The sequence below is a fragment of the Acanthopagrus latus genome, chromosome 24, assembly GCF_904848185.1.
Source record: "Acanthopagrus latus isolate v.2019 chromosome 24, fAcaLat1.1, whole genome shotgun sequence".
Lineage (NCBI taxonomy): Eukaryota > Metazoa > Chordata > Actinopteri > Spariformes > Sparidae > Acanthopagrus > Acanthopagrus latus.
This window is the reverse complement of record NC_051062.1, coordinates 3316349-3335821: the sequence shown is the minus strand read 5'-3', so window position 1 is coordinate 3335821 and position 19473 is coordinate 3316349. Positions and strand designations below refer to the sequence as shown.

The 19473-nt window shown below is 45.1% G+C and overlaps 1 protein-coding gene across 5 annotated transcripts in view; it reads left to right on the top strand.

The window, feature by feature from the left end:
- Positions 1-19090, top strand: part of LOC119015056 (guanine nucleotide exchange factor DBS-like) — a 54669-nt gene extending 35579 nt beyond the window's left edge. For 4 of the 5 annotated variants that reach the window (XM_037090656.1, XM_037090654.1, XM_037090655.1 and 1 more), the window contains 28 exons: positions 5730-5843; positions 5997-6113; positions 6196-6345; positions 6609-6733; positions 6820-6934; positions 7026-7145; positions 7580-7771; positions 7866-8057; positions 8154-8307; positions 8425-8477; positions 8583-8662; positions 8920-8986; positions 9122-9237; positions 9364-9433; positions 9529-9621; positions 9734-9826; positions 9917-10042; positions 10532-10753; positions 10852-10944; positions 11038-11116; positions 11207-11279; positions 11384-11493; positions 11714-11806; positions 12608-12682; positions 14568-14677; positions 14774-14886; positions 15048-15151; positions 15988-19090. In XM_037090656.1, coding sequence (XP_036946551.1) covers positions 5730-5843; positions 5997-6113; positions 6196-6345; positions 6609-6733; positions 6820-6934; positions 7026-7145; positions 7580-7771; positions 7866-8057; positions 8154-8307; positions 8425-8477; positions 8583-8662; positions 8920-8986; positions 9122-9237; positions 9364-9433; positions 9529-9621; positions 9734-9826; positions 9917-10042; positions 10532-10753; positions 10852-10944; positions 11038-11116; positions 11207-11279; positions 11384-11493; positions 11714-11806; positions 12608-12682; positions 14568-14677; positions 14774-14886; positions 15048-15151; positions 15988-16067 — 3129 coding nt within the window. In that variant the 3' untranslated portion in view covers positions 16068-19090. Of the gene's footprint in view, positions 1-5729; positions 5844-5996; positions 6114-6195; positions 6346-6608; positions 6734-6819; positions 6935-7025; positions 7146-7579; positions 7772-7865; positions 8058-8153; positions 8308-8424; positions 8478-8582; positions 8663-8919; positions 8987-9121; positions 9238-9363; positions 9434-9528; positions 9622-9733; positions 9827-9916; positions 10043-10531; positions 10754-10851; positions 10945-11037; positions 11117-11206; positions 11280-11383; positions 11494-11713; positions 11807-12284; positions 12303-12607; positions 12683-13281; positions 13357-14567; positions 14678-14773; positions 14887-15047; positions 15152-15987 lie in introns of all 5 variants that reach the window. The other variant, XM_037090659.1, reaches the window with a different exon arrangement.
- The last annotated feature ends 383 nt before the right edge of the window (positions 19091-19473 follow it).

The following is a 19473-nucleotide window of genomic DNA, read 5'->3' as shown; positions in this document are numbered from 1 at the left end:
AGTGGGCGGGAGAACGTGCGAACACACTGCGAGATACCATCCTGTCATACATGGAGAGTCCACAATGTGCAAGCCATTAGTCCCGTTCTGTAATTGTTTTTATTTTTATCATTCACGTTGCATCCGTGTGCTACTAGCCTACTAGCCTACTTCCTGGATAGAACTTTCACTCTCATCTAAGATGTGGGATTGAATCGGCAGAACAAGACTGAAGAGGTGAGATTAAAAAGGGGGCAGGCAATCCGGGGAGATGAGGCTAAAATGAAGAGTGATGATCATAAATGTAAGTCGGCAGAGAGAGGCAGAGGAGTTACATCAGACAGACTGGAGGATCACAGTACAAAATAAGGAAAAAAAACATTAGAAAAGGAGACTGCTCTGTCTGAAAGAAGTGTGGGGTTAGTGTGTCTTCACAGCTAACTTGGTAAAGTAGATTTTTGGCTGCATGCATCCTCCCATCTTGATGAAGCCTCACCACACCCTGCACATCTGTTGTTAAGATGCTCGCCCTGTATTACACCGCTAAGCATGTCTAGTGTATGCAGATATATGCTAATATATGCTAATTGGCCACTGATTATCATCCAACCTGATGGTGCTTCTCCAGAACTAGCCCCACTGTGACAATAAGTCATTACGAAGCTCCTTTCTTCACTAGAGGATGTCAGTTTGACCTGCACATGCAAACATCTGCAAACAAGAGACACTCCCCCATCAGTCAAAATGGACTGTTATCTTATTCCAGTCTGCGGGCTCAGTCCATGTCCTTGAAAGGGACGTTGATGGACTGTGGCTTCTACTGATAGCAGGGAACCAATCAAGAGTTTTAATTGGTCTTACTGCATAATTGTGTAGCTACGTGAAAATAGTCATGTATAAATGTTATGATCTTATGAGGTTTCAATAGAGCAAACAGCTAGAAATCTCACTGATTAACATACTGTGTTTAGTTTGTTTGAAGAGTAAAGTAGTAGCATTGTGTGTGGGTGTCATTTGCCAGGTGCAATACCTCCCTGGAGTCTTGACATAACCTTTTTATAAACCCACAATTTGAAGAAATGCAGAATTTTAAGATTTCAGAGGCTCGTACAAAAGTAACTCCTTTCAGTCGTCACTGATTAGCCACTTGACTTGTCCGGTGGTGTTTTTCTTGACAGACAGCGTGCTCTCTGCCTGTTTTTTTCTTCTTGCTGTGTCGAGGAGGTCTCTGGATGCTTCAGATATGTTCCCAAAAAAAAAAAAAAAATCTGGAGGGTAGTGTGCAGATGGGACCCTTTATTCCTGCGTCTGTCGCACAAAAAACTGGAAAAATGACTTGTAATTTCTCAGATCCACTGCTTTGTTTTCGCCAACGCTGCTCGCTGTCTTCATTAACGCTCTAGTGCGCTCGACCCCTGCTGCTCCATCTTTCGCTGTGTACAAGAAAATTTGCGAAAATTTAAATTATGTGCAACTGCAACTGACAAAATCTGCAAAGTAAAGTTTTAACTTTTCCTGTACTGAAGCTTTTATGCACTGATTGTGACCACATTTACCTTAGTTTAAGTTCAGTGTCAGGTAGTTCTGTTTAAATGAAGATTTACTTTCCTGAGATGATTTGGATTCACCTAAATAAAACTAGGGAAAGAAAACAGATTATTGTAATTAGGCTCCAGTGAGGTAAATGTGTCTCACGCTCTGTTATACCCAGTAGAAATTCACCGGCGAAGAGAAGAGAGCGAGAGAGTTTCTTAGAAAGATGGCAGAAGCTTCTCTGCGAGATCGGCCAATCCTCGCCTCGCATCTCCTGCTGATCGCCCCTCTCTCTCTCTGTCCCTCTTCATCCGTCTCTCCATTTCTTTGTTCCCCTTCTCTCTCTGCTCCTCGGAGTCATCCTTTACTTTCCCCCCTGTTTTTTCATTCATCATGATGAGATATTCGCTGAGACGTCTGTATATTTTTGCCATTCGGTTGCAGAAAAATTCAAAAATGCTCACAGCGCTAATAAATCACAGTTCTTTATGTATATCATATCCAAAGACAGTATCCTGTTATATAATTCAGCAGATTTAGATGACAGTCCTTGCTCAGTCTTTCACAGGATCACAAGTTCCATTTGCTGTGGCAGATTTGGAATACATGAAGTCAGAGTGTGTGAATAATGTCTCTTGATGGAAGCGGCCAGCGCTAAAACTTAACCTGAAGGCACGAAGAGCAGGTGGCATCTCGCGTCCTCTCCTCCTCAGTCCCCTATGGCGGATGTCCTTACTGGACTCGTCTGCTTCATCCACCAGCCAATGACAGGCAGTCTTGCTGCGGAGTGAAGGTCGTACGTCTTCCCGTGGGACGCCTTGCTCATCAAGGCCATTCAAGGTCGCCATGCTGGCCTCCCCCCCTTCCCGTCCCACAGAAATTAAAAAAACGCGAGGAGTGGGCAGTATTGTCATGTAAAAGCCGGGGATTAGTGTACAGCACGTGCACAGATACTCTCAATCTGCCGACGATGACTGTCTTGACGATCCACAGATGGAGCTGACCGGTGATGTACTGCGAGCGGGACATGCGACCTCTGATTTGAAATATTCAACAACCACAGCTCACAAAAGTACAGAATCTTTAAACAATGGGATTTATTTTGCTCTGCTAAATTAAATTACATCAGGCCCCTGTGGTCATTTGTTTGCAGCGTCTCCACGCTTGTTTGTCCAGACAAATCACTCCAAAAAAAGGGACCGTTCAAGGTCATTTATAACCTTTGTCAGCCTCAATTAGTGACCAAATAACTAAAGCAGCGGGTTCCAGTAACTACTGCTCAAGACAGTCATAATGTCGGTGTCCTACTTTTCTTAATCTTTTCGTTGCTTCCCGGCAAACCTGACAGTTTCAATTCTTGCCTATCTTATTAGTGAACGTTGTTGTGGCTTTTTTCTTTTTGATGCTTCAACCTCAGGCCTCCACTTAAGGGACCAGTTCACAGAAAAAGAAAAGAAAAAAATTGTTGAACTCTTCCTTTAATTATCTGCATATACTCCAAAAGAATTTGATTAGGTATAAGACACGCGCTGCAGTCGATGATGGGACATCATCTCTGCCGCGGCCCATCTTCGCCGCTTAGGGTCATGAATATGCAGTTAGCCAAGCATACAGGAACGCTGCTGCAGGGTGGAGACGGAGACGTCTCTATCAGCCGGCGCCAACGAGAAGCTTGAATTTGTTTGCAGCCAGCTGAAAAAGCAGTTGCAGCGCAGCAGTCTTTGTCCAGATTCACTTTCTCTTTGTCGTACTTAGAACTCCCTTCATGTCCCGAAGCGAAAGCGGTGAAACGCACAAGAGGGGAGGCAGTTTAATATCAGCCATCCAACTCCCCGGAGAACACTGTGGATGTCATTAGAGGACATGAGCGGAGAGGTTTTGCTCCCCTCGTCCACGCTGGAGGAATATAAATAAGGCTGGTCAACAGAAATTATATTCTAATCCTTATCATTTATTTATGTGCGCTTTTTATCTCTGAGAAGTGTGTGCGCGTGTGTGCATCACTTTAATGTAGAAGTGTGTGCCCAAGGAGGTGTATGCGCATTAACATGCCTGTGTTCATCCGTCAGGGGGGATGCACTGAGCAGATTGTGTATTATCATGTTAATGCAGAGGTACAAATTAAACCAGGACCTCTCCGGGTTTATTGAATTTAATGGATTCCAATTACAGATAGATTGCTTACTGTGTTCTGTGCAGTGTGTTATTGGTAGAAGAGCCCATGGAAGAAAAAAAAATAGCATGTAGAAAATCATATGTGAATTAGAATTTGTCTACAGCAGCGCTTTATAATATGGATCATTATATGGTAATTTATTAGGTAATACTAAGATTTTATGTGTTGCTATAAACAAACAACTTTAAAGAAAAAAACGATTGTAAGACACAAGAAACACTATCAATAAAAAAAGATATATATATATATTTCTTTTTAATCAGGCATTCTTCTTGAGTTAGATTCGGGAGTTAATTGCTGATAAATACATAATAAATTATGTTTTAATCTCTAAATGAACCAAAGAAGCTTTAGTAAAGTAAATCTTTACCTTAACATTACAAGTTACTCTGTTATATTATATATATTATTATCAACCATGTTCATAAGCAGTCTATACAGTGTTAAAGTGCATTAAAAGTCCTCATGACTGTCTTCTTATCAAACAAACAATAGTTTATAAAGCTAATATTAATGCCTGTATATAGTTGTTTTTTCTATATAGTTTAATTACAAAAGCATTATTACCTTCTTAATAAAGCTTATTGCCAGGACTTTAACATAAAGCATTACTTAATTTGACTCTTCTCTCCTACAGTTAATTTTCTACAGATGTGATTTTGCGGTGGAGCGTTCTTGTCAGCTTGTTTGTGAAATTGAAAAAGGAACCGCGTGGCGTGCGCGTCAAATTTTCCAACCTGGCGGTCTTTCATCAGCATCGCAGCAGGTGGGGCGCGTGTGCACGTGTGTGTGGGAGCCAAAAATAAATGGCTGCGGCACCATCAGCATCAGAAAAACTCCTCCACGCAGAGTGACATCCGCCGTGCTCTCGTTCCATGTTAATTTGTCCCACGCGTGCGCGCACACACACACACACACACACACACACACACACACACACACACAATGTCTCTCCCTTTATCATCACTTTGGATTGCATTCCGTCATGCATGTCTCTCCCTCCCTCTCCCCCTCTCTCTCCATGTGTTTTCAAGGAGAGTGGTTTCCATGGCAACGCGGTGCAGGCATTTCATGACTGTGATGTGTGTGTGGCCGTGTGTCACTGCCGGGCCTCCTTCTAGACTAGATTGAAGCACCGCATATTTTTTTACCGGTTGATCAGAGTGCTCGTGTTGTCCGTTTTCATGGGTTTGTTCCCTGTGATTCTGATACGATGGCGATGGCGGATGCGGTCAGTGGCTGACACCATTTTGTCGAACACAGAGCATCACATATGTAGTATAATTGGCGGATTAAACATCTGTCTTAGTGGGACGCCGATGTGATGAATCTGTAAATAAAGATGTATCAAATTCTATAATGGCTGTAGATCAGTAGATGCCGCCTCTAAAATGTAATCAGCAGAAAAGCCAGGAAAGACCAGGGATGCCTGTGATGTTTGAGTGGGAGTTGAAGCAAAACAGTGTAAAAAAATACACGTAATGTCTCTTTGTCTCAGACTTATTTATGGAAACGCTAACAATTTTATGAGCCTGTCAGACATCTCTGAGCATGCCTCTGGGCCTGTTTGTGCGCGTGTGCAGATGTCACCCCACATCGATTTATGATGGCTAACAGGGTGGTGTAATTCACCGAGGGTTTCCAGAGGAAGCCGCAAACCAATATAGCCTCTGAGCTGAGTGGCCTCTCGGGCCGCCGTCTGCGCAAAGGCTTTTAACCTGTTAGCGTGCAGGCGGAGAGGCAAAAAATGGGGGTTACTCCCGGAGACGCAGCGCTAATTTACCTCGCAGTCACACGTGCGACAAGGGGACGACTGTGAGGGATTGCAGGAGATGTTTGAGATTATTAAATTGCAGAGAACGCTCTCGCCTCTGTCGGATCAGGATCGCAGCAGAGGGACAGCCACTCTGTCCAGCCTCACACCTCCAAAGGCCTGTGAACCTGGAGGCTGCAATAACCATGCTATGTGCTGAAAATCATGAAATATAAATTGATTCAGATCACATTTTACACCTGATTTCTTCCTCCTCTTTTCTCTCAGGGCTCATTTCCAGGGAACTTACACTTGGTTCTGGTGTTGCGTCCCACGACTTTGCTCCAGCGGACTCTGTCAGACTTCCTGTTCAAGTTCAACAGGGATGAGTTCAAAATGAAGGTGACGCTACGACTTCTACATCGCACGTTCCATCTTATTCATATATTGCTTTTAATTTATGTTTATTCTTGATCCAAGGAGTATTGTGAGTTATTTAGGGTGATCATTGAATAAGTGACACCACATTAAGACTGGTTGTTTGCGTTTGATCAGGTGGTCATGCTGAGTTCGGTGACTGAGCTCCATGCCTATATCGACCCAGGGCAACTGACCACAGATCTGGGAGGCACGCAGGAGTACTGCCATGACAGCTGGATTTCCCACCGCACTGTATGTACACACACATGCTTACATTTTAAATGTATTTGTTATTATTATTTTTCTTTTCTTATGTTAATGTTACCTTCCGCAGGCGATCGAGGCTTTCGCCCTCATGGTGAAGACCACGGCTCAGACCCTGCAGGCATTCGGCACGGAGCTCGCCGAGACGGAGTTGCCCAACGATGCCGAGGCCACCACCAACCTGCTGCACACACACACTCTGAAGAAGGAGAAAATGAAGGTCAGATATGCTTTTTTTTTCTTCTCATGTTAATTATCTATATGTTAGTCCAGAGAGACATAATTCCCTGTGTGTGCAGAAAAACTCTTAGATCAATGGTAGCAAAGCAGAAGTGTTTATTTTTGTGAGTGCACATCAGAAGGGATCATAGAAAACAAATGCAATCAATCCAGAGACTGTTCTTTGTTGAAGCTCATTTCAACAATCCCTGTGTCTCCCTTGCAAGCTTTAGCATTGAAGATAACTATTTGTTGAATTTCAAGGAGGACCTACAGGTGGCGCTCTCTCAGGGGGGGCGCCTGTTGGAGTGCATCAACGAACCTCTACAGACGGACCCTGAATACAGAATGACTTACGATGAACTGGAAAACCTAGCTACTGTACAGAGGTAGAGGAAGAATAGAATCTGTTCGGTCAATCGACGCGCTAATTGGGCGAGGAAGCTGTTAATGAAGCCCTCTCTCTCCCCCTCAGACTCCTGGGTCAGCTCGACGAGACGGAGGCGGCGTTCGACGACTTCTGGGAACGCCACCGCACCAAGCTGGAGCAGTGTCTGCAGCTCCGCCATTTTGAACATCACTTCCGTGAAGTGAGTTGAGTTGTGGGGGAACGTGCATTTTAGCGCAAAATCAGATAGCCGTCACGTGCCCACGCTGACCAACATTTTCTCCCGCTCGCAGGTGCGTGCCCAGCTTGATGTGACGGCAGAGCGATTGGCGGGTTTCTCTGAGGTCAGCGTGAGCCCCGCCCATGCCGAGCACGTCCTCCGAGAGCTCAGCGGCCACGAGGACAAGGCCTGCGTAAGACACACACACACACAATAGTGATTCCTCCTGCAGCTCACGTGCAACAGAAAACACACACTCAACACTTTCACCTTTAAAGCATCCTCGCAACCATATGGCTAATGATATAATCAATGTCATCCCTCCCTCACCCGCTTTCAATTCACTTCAGTGGGCTTTACCGGCACCACGTCTTGCATGTATTGCCAATACAGTTATGAAACATAAGGAATTAAATAGATTATTGTTATTGCATTATTCTTTTTCCGCCATTTCCATGATCAGTGAATGGTTTCAATCTTCTGTCAGGAAAAAAATGTCAAACATTTGCTGGTTGCAGCCAATTTGCGCAAAGTTGTCGTCCATCTCCACCCAGAAACCCCCACAGCACTCTCCATGTCACGTAAAGTGCATTCTCATATTAACAATTCTCGACTGTGTTTCATCAGGACGTGCTAGACCGTGCCTTGTCCTTGGCCAGCGAAGGCGACATGTTGATAGAAAATTCTCACTACGCCGAGGACTCCATCAGGCCCAAGTGCAGCGAGCTGAGAGGGGTGTGCGAGGAGGTCAGCTCAACCCTGAGGAGCAAGAAGAGCCTCCTGCTCAGGGCCATGGAGCTCCACCACGCTCTGGAGAAGGTATGAAAATGTGGCTTGGATAACTAAAGCAGATCCGCCGAGCTTTTCCTTCAGCATCCGCATCACGCCTCCGTTAATCCTTTCCCCCTCCCAGGCGTCGCGGTGGTGCGAGGAGGGCATCTTCCTGTTGGCCAGCCAGTCGGTGGACCGCTGTCAGTCTCAGGACGGCGCCGAAGCAGCTCTGCAAGAACTGGAGAGATACCTGGACACGGCGTCGCTGCACACCCTCGCCGACCGCAACGCCATCTGCTGCCAGTATGAGGCCACGCTCACAGCTCAGCTCAGGGTCAGTAGGGAGTGCACTGAGCAGATGAAGCAAATGCTTTCCTGAAAATATGAATCACGATTTGCAATGCATGCGGTTGTGTTCGGTCTCCACCAGGACCAGGTGGAGAGAGTGTTCCAGAAGCAGAGCTCGGTCCAGGAGATGTTCGAGAAGCGACGCGTCAGCCTGAAGAAACTCGCCGCCAAACAGACCAGACCAGTGCAGCCGGTAGCGCCGCGACCTGAAGTGAAGTCTCCGCTCTCCTCCCCCAGTAAGCCTCGCTCAGTGGATGGTGATATAATGATGAAAGACAGCAGCATGTACCAGGGCTCATCTCATCCAGTTGGCATCACATGGAGATAAAATACGTTGTTTTCTGTCCGTTTAGATCAACAGAGGAAAGAGAGAAGGTACTCCGCGGATAACGCCATCTGCAAAAAGGTAAACGAATGGCTGCTGATCAATTGGTGTTTTTAGTAGAAGTAATAATACCTCCAAAAGATTAGAAATGTATTAAGGTAAAGCAATATGGATGTGTGTGTCCAGGCGGAGTCCCCCATCCACAATGGCGGCACCAGACATGCTTCACTCTCAGAAGAAGAAGAAAACCTGGCAGTGCTTAGGCGGTAAGGTGTCCAAAGTCATCCTCAGAGCCTCAGATGTGACTGCAGTTAATGGCGAGCGATACTGTGATGACTTAACTTCGTCTGTATCACATTTAATGTACAAAATGTTTATTTTATGTGCATTTCTTTTCATCTCTAACTATTCATTTGTTCATTTTTACCTTGTTTTTGTCTTTTAAATGCAATCTAATGTATTGTCTGAATGGTGCTAGATTATCTTGCCTACCGTCTATTAATTGTGTTTTTCGATGTTCCAGCCACGTTATGAATGAACTGCTGGAGACGGAGCGAGCGTATGTGGAGGAGCTACTGTGTGTGCTGGAGGTGAGTGTTCCTCGTGTCATATTCTGAGCAAAATATATGTAAAAAAAAAAAAAAAGTAAAAAGTAGAGAGTAACAATTGACAAAAAAAGCGCATTTCTTATATATGGTCGGTGACATCTGTCGATGTAACGTCAGGGCTATGCGGCTGAGATGGACAACCCCGCCATGGCTCACCTCATCCCCGGCACCCTGCTCAGCAAGAAGGACGTTCTGTTCGGCAACATGTCTGAAATCTATCAGTTTCATAAGAGGTGGGGCTTCGTTCCACAAGTTCACCTAGCAGTAGTCAGTCAGTCAGTCAGAAGCCTCTGAATATCTGAATTTAAGATACTGATATTCATGCTCTCAAAATGGGTCTGACATTGTTTTCTCTGCAGGACATTTCTAAAGGAACTGGAAGCGTACACTGACTGCCCAGAGCTGGTGGGCCGCTGCTTTTTAGAAAGGGTGAGCACTGACTTCCCACTACTTAAAAAGACCCAATAAAATAATGTTCCTCTTAAAAAGTTTATAGTCTTAAAAAGGTTTCGTCCTCTCTGCAGATGAAGGACCTACAGATCTACGAGGCTTACTGCCAGAACAAACCTCGCTCTGAGAGCTTGTGGAGACAGTGCTCCGACTGTGCCTTCTTCCAGGTTGCCCCTCTCACCTTTTGCTTCGAGCTTTAGCAGCACCGTTGTCATCCCGTGGCTTCCAAGTATAAAAATCTCTCAATATGTTAATAGTCTTTTTTGTTCTGTGACCCAGGAGTGCCAGAAGAAACTGGAACATAAACTTGGTTTGGACTCCTACCTCCTTAAACCTGTCCAGAGAATCACCAAGTACCAGCTACTGCTTAAGGTGAGCTGTGCCCACCTTATTGTTTATTTCAAGAAGAGTCGACTCAACTGCGTTCTCTTCTCCACTAACTTTCTGCTGCGCTGTTTGCAGGAGTTGCTAAAGTACAGCAAGGGCCGCGAGGGCTGCGACGACCTGCAGGAAGCTCTCTCGTCCATCCTGGGGATCCTGAAAGCTGTCAACGACTCCATGCACCTCATCGCCATCACAGGATACGAGGTCAGAGAAATGACACGGCTTGAATGGTTCTGAGTGGAGGTGGATTGTTTGAAACGAGTGGCCCGAAGAAGCTTCATATGTGGTGCATAGAAGAGTTTCCTTACTCCCGTCATTCAATGCTTCCTAGTTGTGCTGATGAGTGCACCATTTATGTTTTTTTTGTGTGTTGTTTTACAAGGGAGAAACTTTAAAGGAGACGTGTAGAATACCGCAATTTTGATGCTTAGAAATTGTCTGATTCATTTCAGGACAATCAGAAAAGTGTAAATCCAATAACAGTTTCAATTTCTACAGCTTCTGGCTCTCAGATAATATATTTACTCATAAGAATCAGTTTGTGTAACATCTGTAACGTCAAGTTAAGACCGAACTGCCAATTGTTCAATGGTCCTCTAACACGCAGAATTTCTTTAAAGCGAGCTGTCAAACTGAAAACATTCAGATGTTTATTAGTGACCACACACACGTCTGTCTTTCCACATTCCTCAGGGCAACCTGTCGGAGCTGGGCCGCCTGCTGATGCAGGGCTCCTTCAGCGTGTGGACGGAGCATAAAAAAGGCCACGCCAAGGTCAAGGACCTGGCCCGCTTCAAGCCCATGCAGAGGCACCTGTTCCTGCACGAGAAGGCCCTGCTCTTCTGCAAGAGGAGGGAGGAGAACGGGGAGGGCTACGAGAAAGCGCCGTCCTACAGCTTCAAACACTCCCTCAGTGTAAGCTGCTCATGTTGGTAGGATTTGAATATTTTCATATTTGTGTGGAGAGAGATCAGGGCTGACCGCGTCCTCTCCTCTTGTTTTTTTCTTCCCAGATGAGTGCGGTGGGTATTACAGAGAACGCCAAAGGAGACAACAAGAAGTTTGAGATCTGGTGCAACTCAAGAGATGAAGTTTTTATCGCACAGGTAAAAAAAAAACAAACAAAACAAAACAAAGACACAGAAGAATAACCCATAGTCGTTGTAACTTTGTAACCATCATTATGATGTCGGGTGCAGGCTCCAACGCCGGAGATCAAAACGGCGTGGGTGAACGAGATCCGCAAAGTTCTGACCCAGCAGCTCCAAGCCTGCAGAGGTACTGCCGACACACCCAGAGCCACACAAGCTTGCTTGCATGACTTCCGCTCGCCTGCTTCTAACTGGAGTCGGCTGTTGTACATTTTAGATGCCAGTCAGCAGAAGAGCTCGGACGCCGTCTCGCCGAGTCCCACCAGCAACAACACCTCCATCTCCCTCAGGTTTGTGTCTCGCCTCGCAAACACTTGCAGGCATTAAAGGTCCGCCTACAGATGAGATGCCCGTGTTCAGTGCTTTGAGTTTCCTTCCTCCTCTTTTCCTCCAGTCCCTTTCGTAGCAGTGGGCAGAAAAACCAGAAGAAGCAGGAGGAGAAGAAGGCAGAGGCGAGCACAATCTCTGAAGTCAACTCCTCCTCGTCTTCGCCGAAACACAAAGGTGAATGTTTGATGAACGCAGCATCGTCGCACACAGACAGGGAGTTGGGTTAGTCACCTCGGGCTGGAGAAAGTTTTATTTATCCCCGCAGTGTAAGCCCTCACTGATCTGGACTCTCTCCTCCATCGTCTTCATCTTCACGGCTCCTCTTTCTGTCTCTCTACCTCTTTTCTTCCTCTTCCTCTTCTTTTTTGACTCCATTTCAAACCATTGTTTCCAGATGAGCCGGTGACCAGTCCGACCACTGACAGGTCTTCAGTGGCTAAAAAGCGTTTTACTTTGCAGGGCTTCAGCAATCTCAAGAGTCCCAAAGGTAACACCAGCAGACCGAAGGAGGCTTAGTGTTAGACTTCTGAAAGTTGAATGAATGGATTTTCTTTTTACGGATGAAAAATAGAATTCACAGGCAATAAAACGCACTGTTTGCTCCAGCCTTACATGGTCTGGTATGAGCATTAGCCAATAGTGGCTAATGTTAGCAAACTTTAAGTTGATATTCCCAATATTGATATACATAAAATGTATAATGCGCCCATAGCAACATATATATCATGTAATTACTTTACTTAAAGCAATGAATGACGACTCTATCTCATTAGTATGCATTATAACAGTGATAATAATGCATTATAAGATCATTAGAAATTGTTATTAGGCATCATGGTAGATACAGTTCAAACATGCACTATAAACAGAAGCATGTCCATTGTCAAACCTGATACAGAGCCTGATGTGGCACATCTGGCTTTCCCTGTAAGGGTTAACTGATGAGCTTAGTGTTTATGTTGCAGACATTCTGCCCCCTGATGGTAAAGGTCTAATATTGCCACTGCTGTAGTTTCCCACTGCAGTAGGCAGACCAGACTTCAGTAGCAAGTGTAGGAGTTTCTGCGCACATAAATGCCCGAATCAGAATCAATGGATCAGAGTTATTTAGGGTGATTTCTGTGGGTTTTTGGAGTGACGTGATCAAACAATGGTGGTCGCAGCAATTATATAAGCTTTTCACTGGTTTGCATATTTAATGGCAGTCTCCAAGGCCCTTCTCTTTCTCACATTTCTCATCTTCTTCTTCCCTTCTCTTCACTTATTACTCCCCGTGTGGCTCGGCTAGGCTCGGCCCTGAGCCCCGAGCACGGCTCCAAACGCCACTTGGTCAAGAGTGACCCCACGCCGTTTGGGTTCAAAGGTACCTCGACACCCCACAATAGGGGGGGGGCCATTTAATACTAGATGCCGTCATTCATTTTCCCATCCCTTCGCCACTGAAGTGTACTCCAGTCTTGTGTGTTACCATTGTGTGTACAAAATTTGTTCACGGGTCATAATCGCCATCATCACCAAATTGTACGTCTTGTAGACATTTTGGGAAATACGCTGCTTTCCTCTGACTTTCTGAGAGTTAGCCTACAGAGAGACGCGTTCAAAGATACTCATGGATGAGCAGATTTTGCCACCTTTGGATCGAACTACTTTCCTCCTATCGCCAGCTTTTTTTACGCCAACTGGTTAACCCAGCTACATATGTCCCACAAACATGACATGTGGTATAATTCACTCATTGAACTCTCAGCGAGAAATGAACAAGCGTATTTCCCAAATATCTTGTGTCCGTTTCCATGTATGATGTGTGTGCTCGCTGACAAACTGCCTGATCCGTGTGAAGAATCTCGGTGCCGGTGTTTTGGGCAGGATGACACTCCACGCCAGCTTCCCTTCACTGACTGACTAACCCAGCTTTGACCGCAGGACTAGTTCAGACGTCTCATTGTCTCTCCCCCCATCTAGAGCCGGCTCCCCATGTCACTCTGAGCAGAGTCAAATGGATGAGCACCTCTAGTCTGTTACAGAGCAAGCGGCGAGGTACAGAGCCGCTCTGAGGATCGGCCACTTGTGGGTGTTTGCTGTGGTTTTTGTGGTGCTCATGATTGATTTTACTTGAGGTAAAGTGCAGCAGAATACCTATTTCCTTTTAATTTAGCCTCGTATTGAGTCTGGCTTGAGATGAGCTTCAAATTGGAAGTGACCTGAAGGATATCTCCGCTCTTTCTACTTGTAAGTAAAAAGAGCGGAATACAATTTTAAGCCTCAATACTCAGCTAAATTCGATTTTTCATCATTTTTTGCAGAGGACTTCCTCTACCTCAAATCAATCATTCTCTCCTTTCACCCTGGAGTGTTTTGGGGTCAGTCATTGTGTGGCATTGAGAATAATGCAAATCAGAAAATCGTAATCGATTTCACCAAGTGATTTTTCCCGCCCCTGGCAGTCAGAGCAGCCTTGAAATTAATCCAGGTGATTCAAACCTCTGTGTTCTCTGATCACGACTTCCTTTTGATGACTTTGATTGGTTTCCCTTGACGTGTTTTCACCTCTGCTGTCTCCGCTGATCTTCTCTGGGACTTTGGACGATTTTGGTTTGACCTTTGATAGTGTGTGTGTGTGTGTGTGTGTGTGTGTGTGTGTGTGTGTGGTCTCACTTTTATTCCAACGATATCCCTGCTATCCATTCTGTTGATGAAGTTTGAGCCCAGGCACTAGAAAAAAATGTTGGCAGTGTACTTTTTTTGCAAACCGTGGATAATGTTGAAACGGTACATTTATTTATTTGTGTCGCAACTTAATGTTTCCTCAGGTTCAGTTGTCAAATTGATATTATAACGATGCTGTGCATACAGTCGCATTAGGTTTAGGCACCAAAACAGTTTGGTTAGGATTGGCAAAAAAAAAAAAAAAAGGATCAAGTTTTGGATTACCTGGTTCTGTCAACACAATAAAGGCTAAAAAATGTCCCGACACCCAGTATTGTTTTAACTTATCTGTGACTGACAGGAGAGGTACAACACTGACGTTTTATTCAGGTGTCTGGGCTGTGAATTTGACACATTTCCCCAATTGTAAGTAGTGACCGAGGCAGCACGGGGAGGGTGTGTGTGTGTGTGTGTGTGACATAGATTCATCTCTACATTTCCTCAAGCCAGCTTCTTCAGCTTCTCATCATTCCCTTTGCCTTGAATCCCCTCACCTGTGTCTGTCCTCCCCTCTCTCTCCACTCCACGCCACCCGCCTCCAGGCTGGAACAAGGCGTCTCTCTCGGTGGATGCCTCGGAAGAGAACGACGGTTACTCCAGCGGCGAGGACCCCATGAACTCCGACCCCGAGGACGACATTGTGAAGAAGCTGGTGAGCGTGAGCCTGAAGAGGTTTACATTCAGTGAACTGGAGTTGTCGCCCTTTGAGCTCTCACTGACCTCCTTTGGTGACCCTTTGACCCCTCAGGCTCCAGGGAAGTATACGGTGGTGACGGACTGCGAGAAGGCGGGACCTCAGGAGCTGTCCGTCAAAAGCGGAGACATGGTCCAGCTAATCAGAGAGGGAGAGGACGGACAGTGGTAAGCATCTCATCATTTCGCAGTCAAAGGAATCCAAATGTGAATTTGTGCAGATCAGAAATAGGTTTTGTTTTGTTTAATTGACAATTGCTAATTAAGTAAGCTGTATAAATAGATACGTACGTTGTGGTTAATTTCACTGTTTGCCTGACCGTCTGTAGGTTTGTGAAGAACCTTCGCACCAGTAAGGAGGGCTGGGTGGCCGCAGCAAACCTCCTCAGCCTCATCTCAGAGTCCAAATCATCCCAGTCACTCAGCAGCTCAGGTACTGCTTCCATTATGTTCAGCGTTGGGCATACAGGAGGCCTGCTCAGCTGTGCTTTTCACTGGTAACATTTTGAGGTCTGACTCACAGGGAGTAGGCTGTGGGTGGACCGAATCAGGAGAGCAGTCACTTCTGGGTAGACAACCGGTGATTGATTTGCATTGCAGAGACATGTGTAATTGGCAAATAACTTTCTTGTCATTTTGAGCGCTAACTCTGAAGTATAAAGATATATAGTTGTTATCCACCCAACAACGACATAAGCCTGTACCCCTGCCATTGAATCCACTGGTATCTGTTGCTGCATGAAACAACGGCAACCTCCAATTAGCCATCAACACGCTTAAAACAGCAGGTTTTGACTGAGATCTACACCCCTTGACCCTACCATACCACTCTGCCTTGCATGTCAAGGGATATGGTGTCCTAATTCTTGCTGGGATAGATGGGTAAGGAGAAGAATTAGCACCACCGATCAGAGTTTTTTCAAAGGCACACTTCAAGATAGCTAGCTAATGTTACATTAATGCACGGCAGTCTTGCATTTTGCACGCAAAATATGCCTGAAATGTAGTTTCCACACTGCTCCTCTGTGATCAGTGCAGACTGGCTGGGTAGAAGCATGGGTCGCTAAAGTTAGCTGAAAAGCACTTGACTGATAAGTTCGGAACAAATTGCCAGCATCCATGCTTTTCTCTCTGCATCAGACCCATTTCAGATGCCACTGTGATTGCCACAGTTACACAAGAGACACCACCACAGCTGACGACAGAATGTTGGAAGTTCTCACAACTAGCACAGTTTCTCAGCAGCACCATTGTCTGTTTGTCCTGCAGATGGCAGCGTCTCCGGGAACCTCAGCACTTCCTCCAGCTGCAGCGAGACCTACACCAGTTACTCCGACATCAAACCCTGACCTGCCGCCGTCGCTGCCCGCACTCCATCCCTCAAACTAAAAGGACAATTTCTGGGGCGGAATTATAACGCCGTGAAGCCGACCCTGACAGGAGGAACTGGACCATTCGTGCTTTTCATCACACAGACATCCATCTCACAGCATGTCGGATCCATTCGAAAAAAACCAAAGCAATCGTTGCGTCTGCTAATATTACCAGTGTTTTAGCTGAGTATTCGCTGCACCCACCTTTCCTATTATTTACAGTATTCACAGCCAGTCCAATTGTTTTCACTCTCAAGTCCTTTCAGCCTTCAGTATGACCAGCATATTGGTAGAATGTTAAGTGTGTTTTAACAGTTCATCCCAGTCACAGAAAGTTCAGATGATTTAAATATCAGGGAAAAATAGTTCCTCAGAGTACAAGTGATGTATCGCCTCCTGTCAGGCCTTCTTGAAGAAACACAATAGAGAAAAGCTCAACGTCTAATAACTTAATAACTAATTATGTAGCATTAAAAGTGGACAAATTCAAAGAATTTCCGCGCTAAATCTGAGCAGTCGGCTGCAGCTTACAGGCCTTGCTCTAACCCCCTTTCGAGTCCATCCAACATCACAGCATAGCGACAGATTCTCATGCGAAACATCTACAGATACCGCTTACGCTGGTATTTCACACGATACATTGGCTTTAGTGTCCGACATTAAACGTGCACTGTGAAAACTGGCAGCTGGCTGCAACAAAAAGACCAAGAAGGTCAAATGTTCAGGGCGCGATGCCGCAAGTCCTGTTTGTGCGACACACACCAGGTGACATGTGTTGAAATCAATCGCTGTAGTGTTTGGCAGGTCAGCAATGTCGAAGTATTCAGATCTCCATGCTGTATTCTTCCCATTTTTTGGGGAATCTGAGCTTCCCTCAACCCTGGCTCTGTGGTTATTAACAACAAATTAAAACACAGTCAAATGTATCACCGGCTGAATGTCACCAACAGCACCACCTGGTGGTCGGATCTCTTTGCACTTCTCCAGCTATGCGTACAAATCACTTAACACAAGAGAGCGGCAGCTTGGAACAACTTCAGAACCTCTTTTTTTTTTTTTTTCATCTTTCTTTCCAAGACTGATTGTCTCACTCGCCTCTGACTGAACAGCTCTGGATTTTACCTCTCAGGAAGCCCAAGAAGTTGCGCGAGCAGGCAGCTGTGACTGCACACCCAGCTTGTGTCAACTACATGTCTCTATGTGCATTATTGCACTTGTGTGTGTGTGCGCGCGCTTCAAAATACCCATATGTCATGAACCTCCCAGAGAGACCTGTGTAGAGACAGAAACAGTGACGCAGTTAATTTTACCGGCTGGATTTAAAGGGTAGCTCCACCAGTTTCACACCTTAAAGTGTGTTTACAGTTCTTGGAAAGCACCGTATGTAATCTGATAAATTGCCTTCAGTCACTGATAACATGCCCTGACTGCCCGATGTGCCACCCGACGCCCTTCTTCTGTTTCCATTCCTGGTCTGAAGTGCGACGAGAGGTACAGCTGATTCATGAAGTAGTACTCCCTGAGACTTTAAATTTCTGGAGTTACCCTTTAATTTCTATGCAGGTTTACTGATAACCTTCATAATTTCAAGGAGCCCTGTAACCTCCAGTTTTAAGAACCCCAAAAATCTCTACATGAGCCCGGTTTTTGTGTCATGGCCGCTGTGCTCACCTATCTTTGGTCTGCACTGCAGCAACAAAAGCAGGCTTTGTCGCCCTCCCTGTGCTGCCAGTCCCACAGGCATATGACAGTGGCCACTTCTCTCTCTCTTTCTCTCTCTCGGACCTTCTCGACACGCTTGCACCGCCAGCCTGAGCAATATTTGTTCACCAGGCCCCACAATGTAGCTGAGTAGCCGTCACGGTCGTAACGAGGTGCAACGAAAATGAGTGATCGTGAAGCCTTAGACGGCCCTGTCTTGGACCCTGGGCGTGGAAACGACGCTGACGGTGCGCCTCCGACAAACCAGCCGCTGTGACACCGTCCTTGACACACGCAAGAACCTGTGCTATCCCGAAACACTGAATGACACCTTTTTTCTTACCTTTTTTCCCCCCAAAGGTGATCATGATTTTTATATCCCAGCATTTCTACTGTATTCATGCACTGTAAAACAATCTCTTCCTTTTTTTTCCATTCTTAGTGTTGAATGTGTGAAAACAAAAAAACAAAAACAAGTGCAGCATGCTGTTACACACTGAAACCAGCCCGACCAGTTTATGACTCAGACTGGGTTCTGCTCGTCCGCTGGCTTAACAAAACCCCATGGCAAGTTTTGTTAAATTTGGCCCCGATTTGCCCTCCTCCCTATGAAAGGAAAGACCTCCTCGGAAAAATAATAAAGAAGCTAGTTTACAGGCCTTTTCAGCGTCAAGCCGTGAGCTGAGAATAAACTGTGGCCGGCGTTACGTGTTGATCTGTGTAAGTTCCGTGAAAGACTGACAAAATGTATGTTACACTTTGTACAGATGTGTCCTCTATACCTCACATTGTTTTTCCTCGAGAGCATGTATATTCTGAAGAGGATCATGGTTTTTGTGAGTCTCCTTTGTCTTCTTTGTGTGTCAGCGCTCTCCGTGGCATGTTCCTCATAGCCCCAATGTTAAAGCTCTCACATAAAACGCCCTTGAATTAAGGCAAGTATTTTTACCAGACACTGTTGTATTTTGTGAGAGTTTATTTTCTGCCCTCATATGAAAGCTGACGCGGGGCACTAAACTTGTCAGCGTTTTATTGACGTCTCACACAATAAATCGTATTGAATCGTTTTTACTTTTGACTCGGGAGGCCTGAGAGATGAGAAGGGTTATATTTTTAAATTTGTTTTTATGCAGCACATTGCAGCAACCACTGTCTTTATTTTCCTATTGTATCTACTGAGTATGGTGTTGATATAAAGATATTATGAGACATATCTGTGTACATTTGTAAATATGTAATTCTGAATTGTATGTAAAATGAAAAAGCAGCTTTAATAAAGTCTGAGATGGTTTCCTCTATGGGATTTTGACTTTTTTTGGTAAGCTATTGTATTTTATTCATACATTTAAGTTTGTTTTTTTTAAAACTGCTTGTGGAACCAGCACATTCTGCTTTTATATCATAAATGAACGTTTTAATATATATTTATATTGTAGTAGTAAAAACAATCAGTTTAAAACACACGGATGAATTTCCAATGTTATGAATCACATATTTTGATCCGGAAGTTTGATATCACCCACGTGATATCTAACCTCCAATGAGCGCTTTCCAGTTTAGCCCGTCATAATTTGGCCTGGGGCTCGTTCTAATATGAAGGCTATCCGGCCTCAGTGTCTTTTTCACCTTTATTTTATATCACTCGGTGGTGACGAAAAGTAAATGGTGTCTCGCGGGAGAT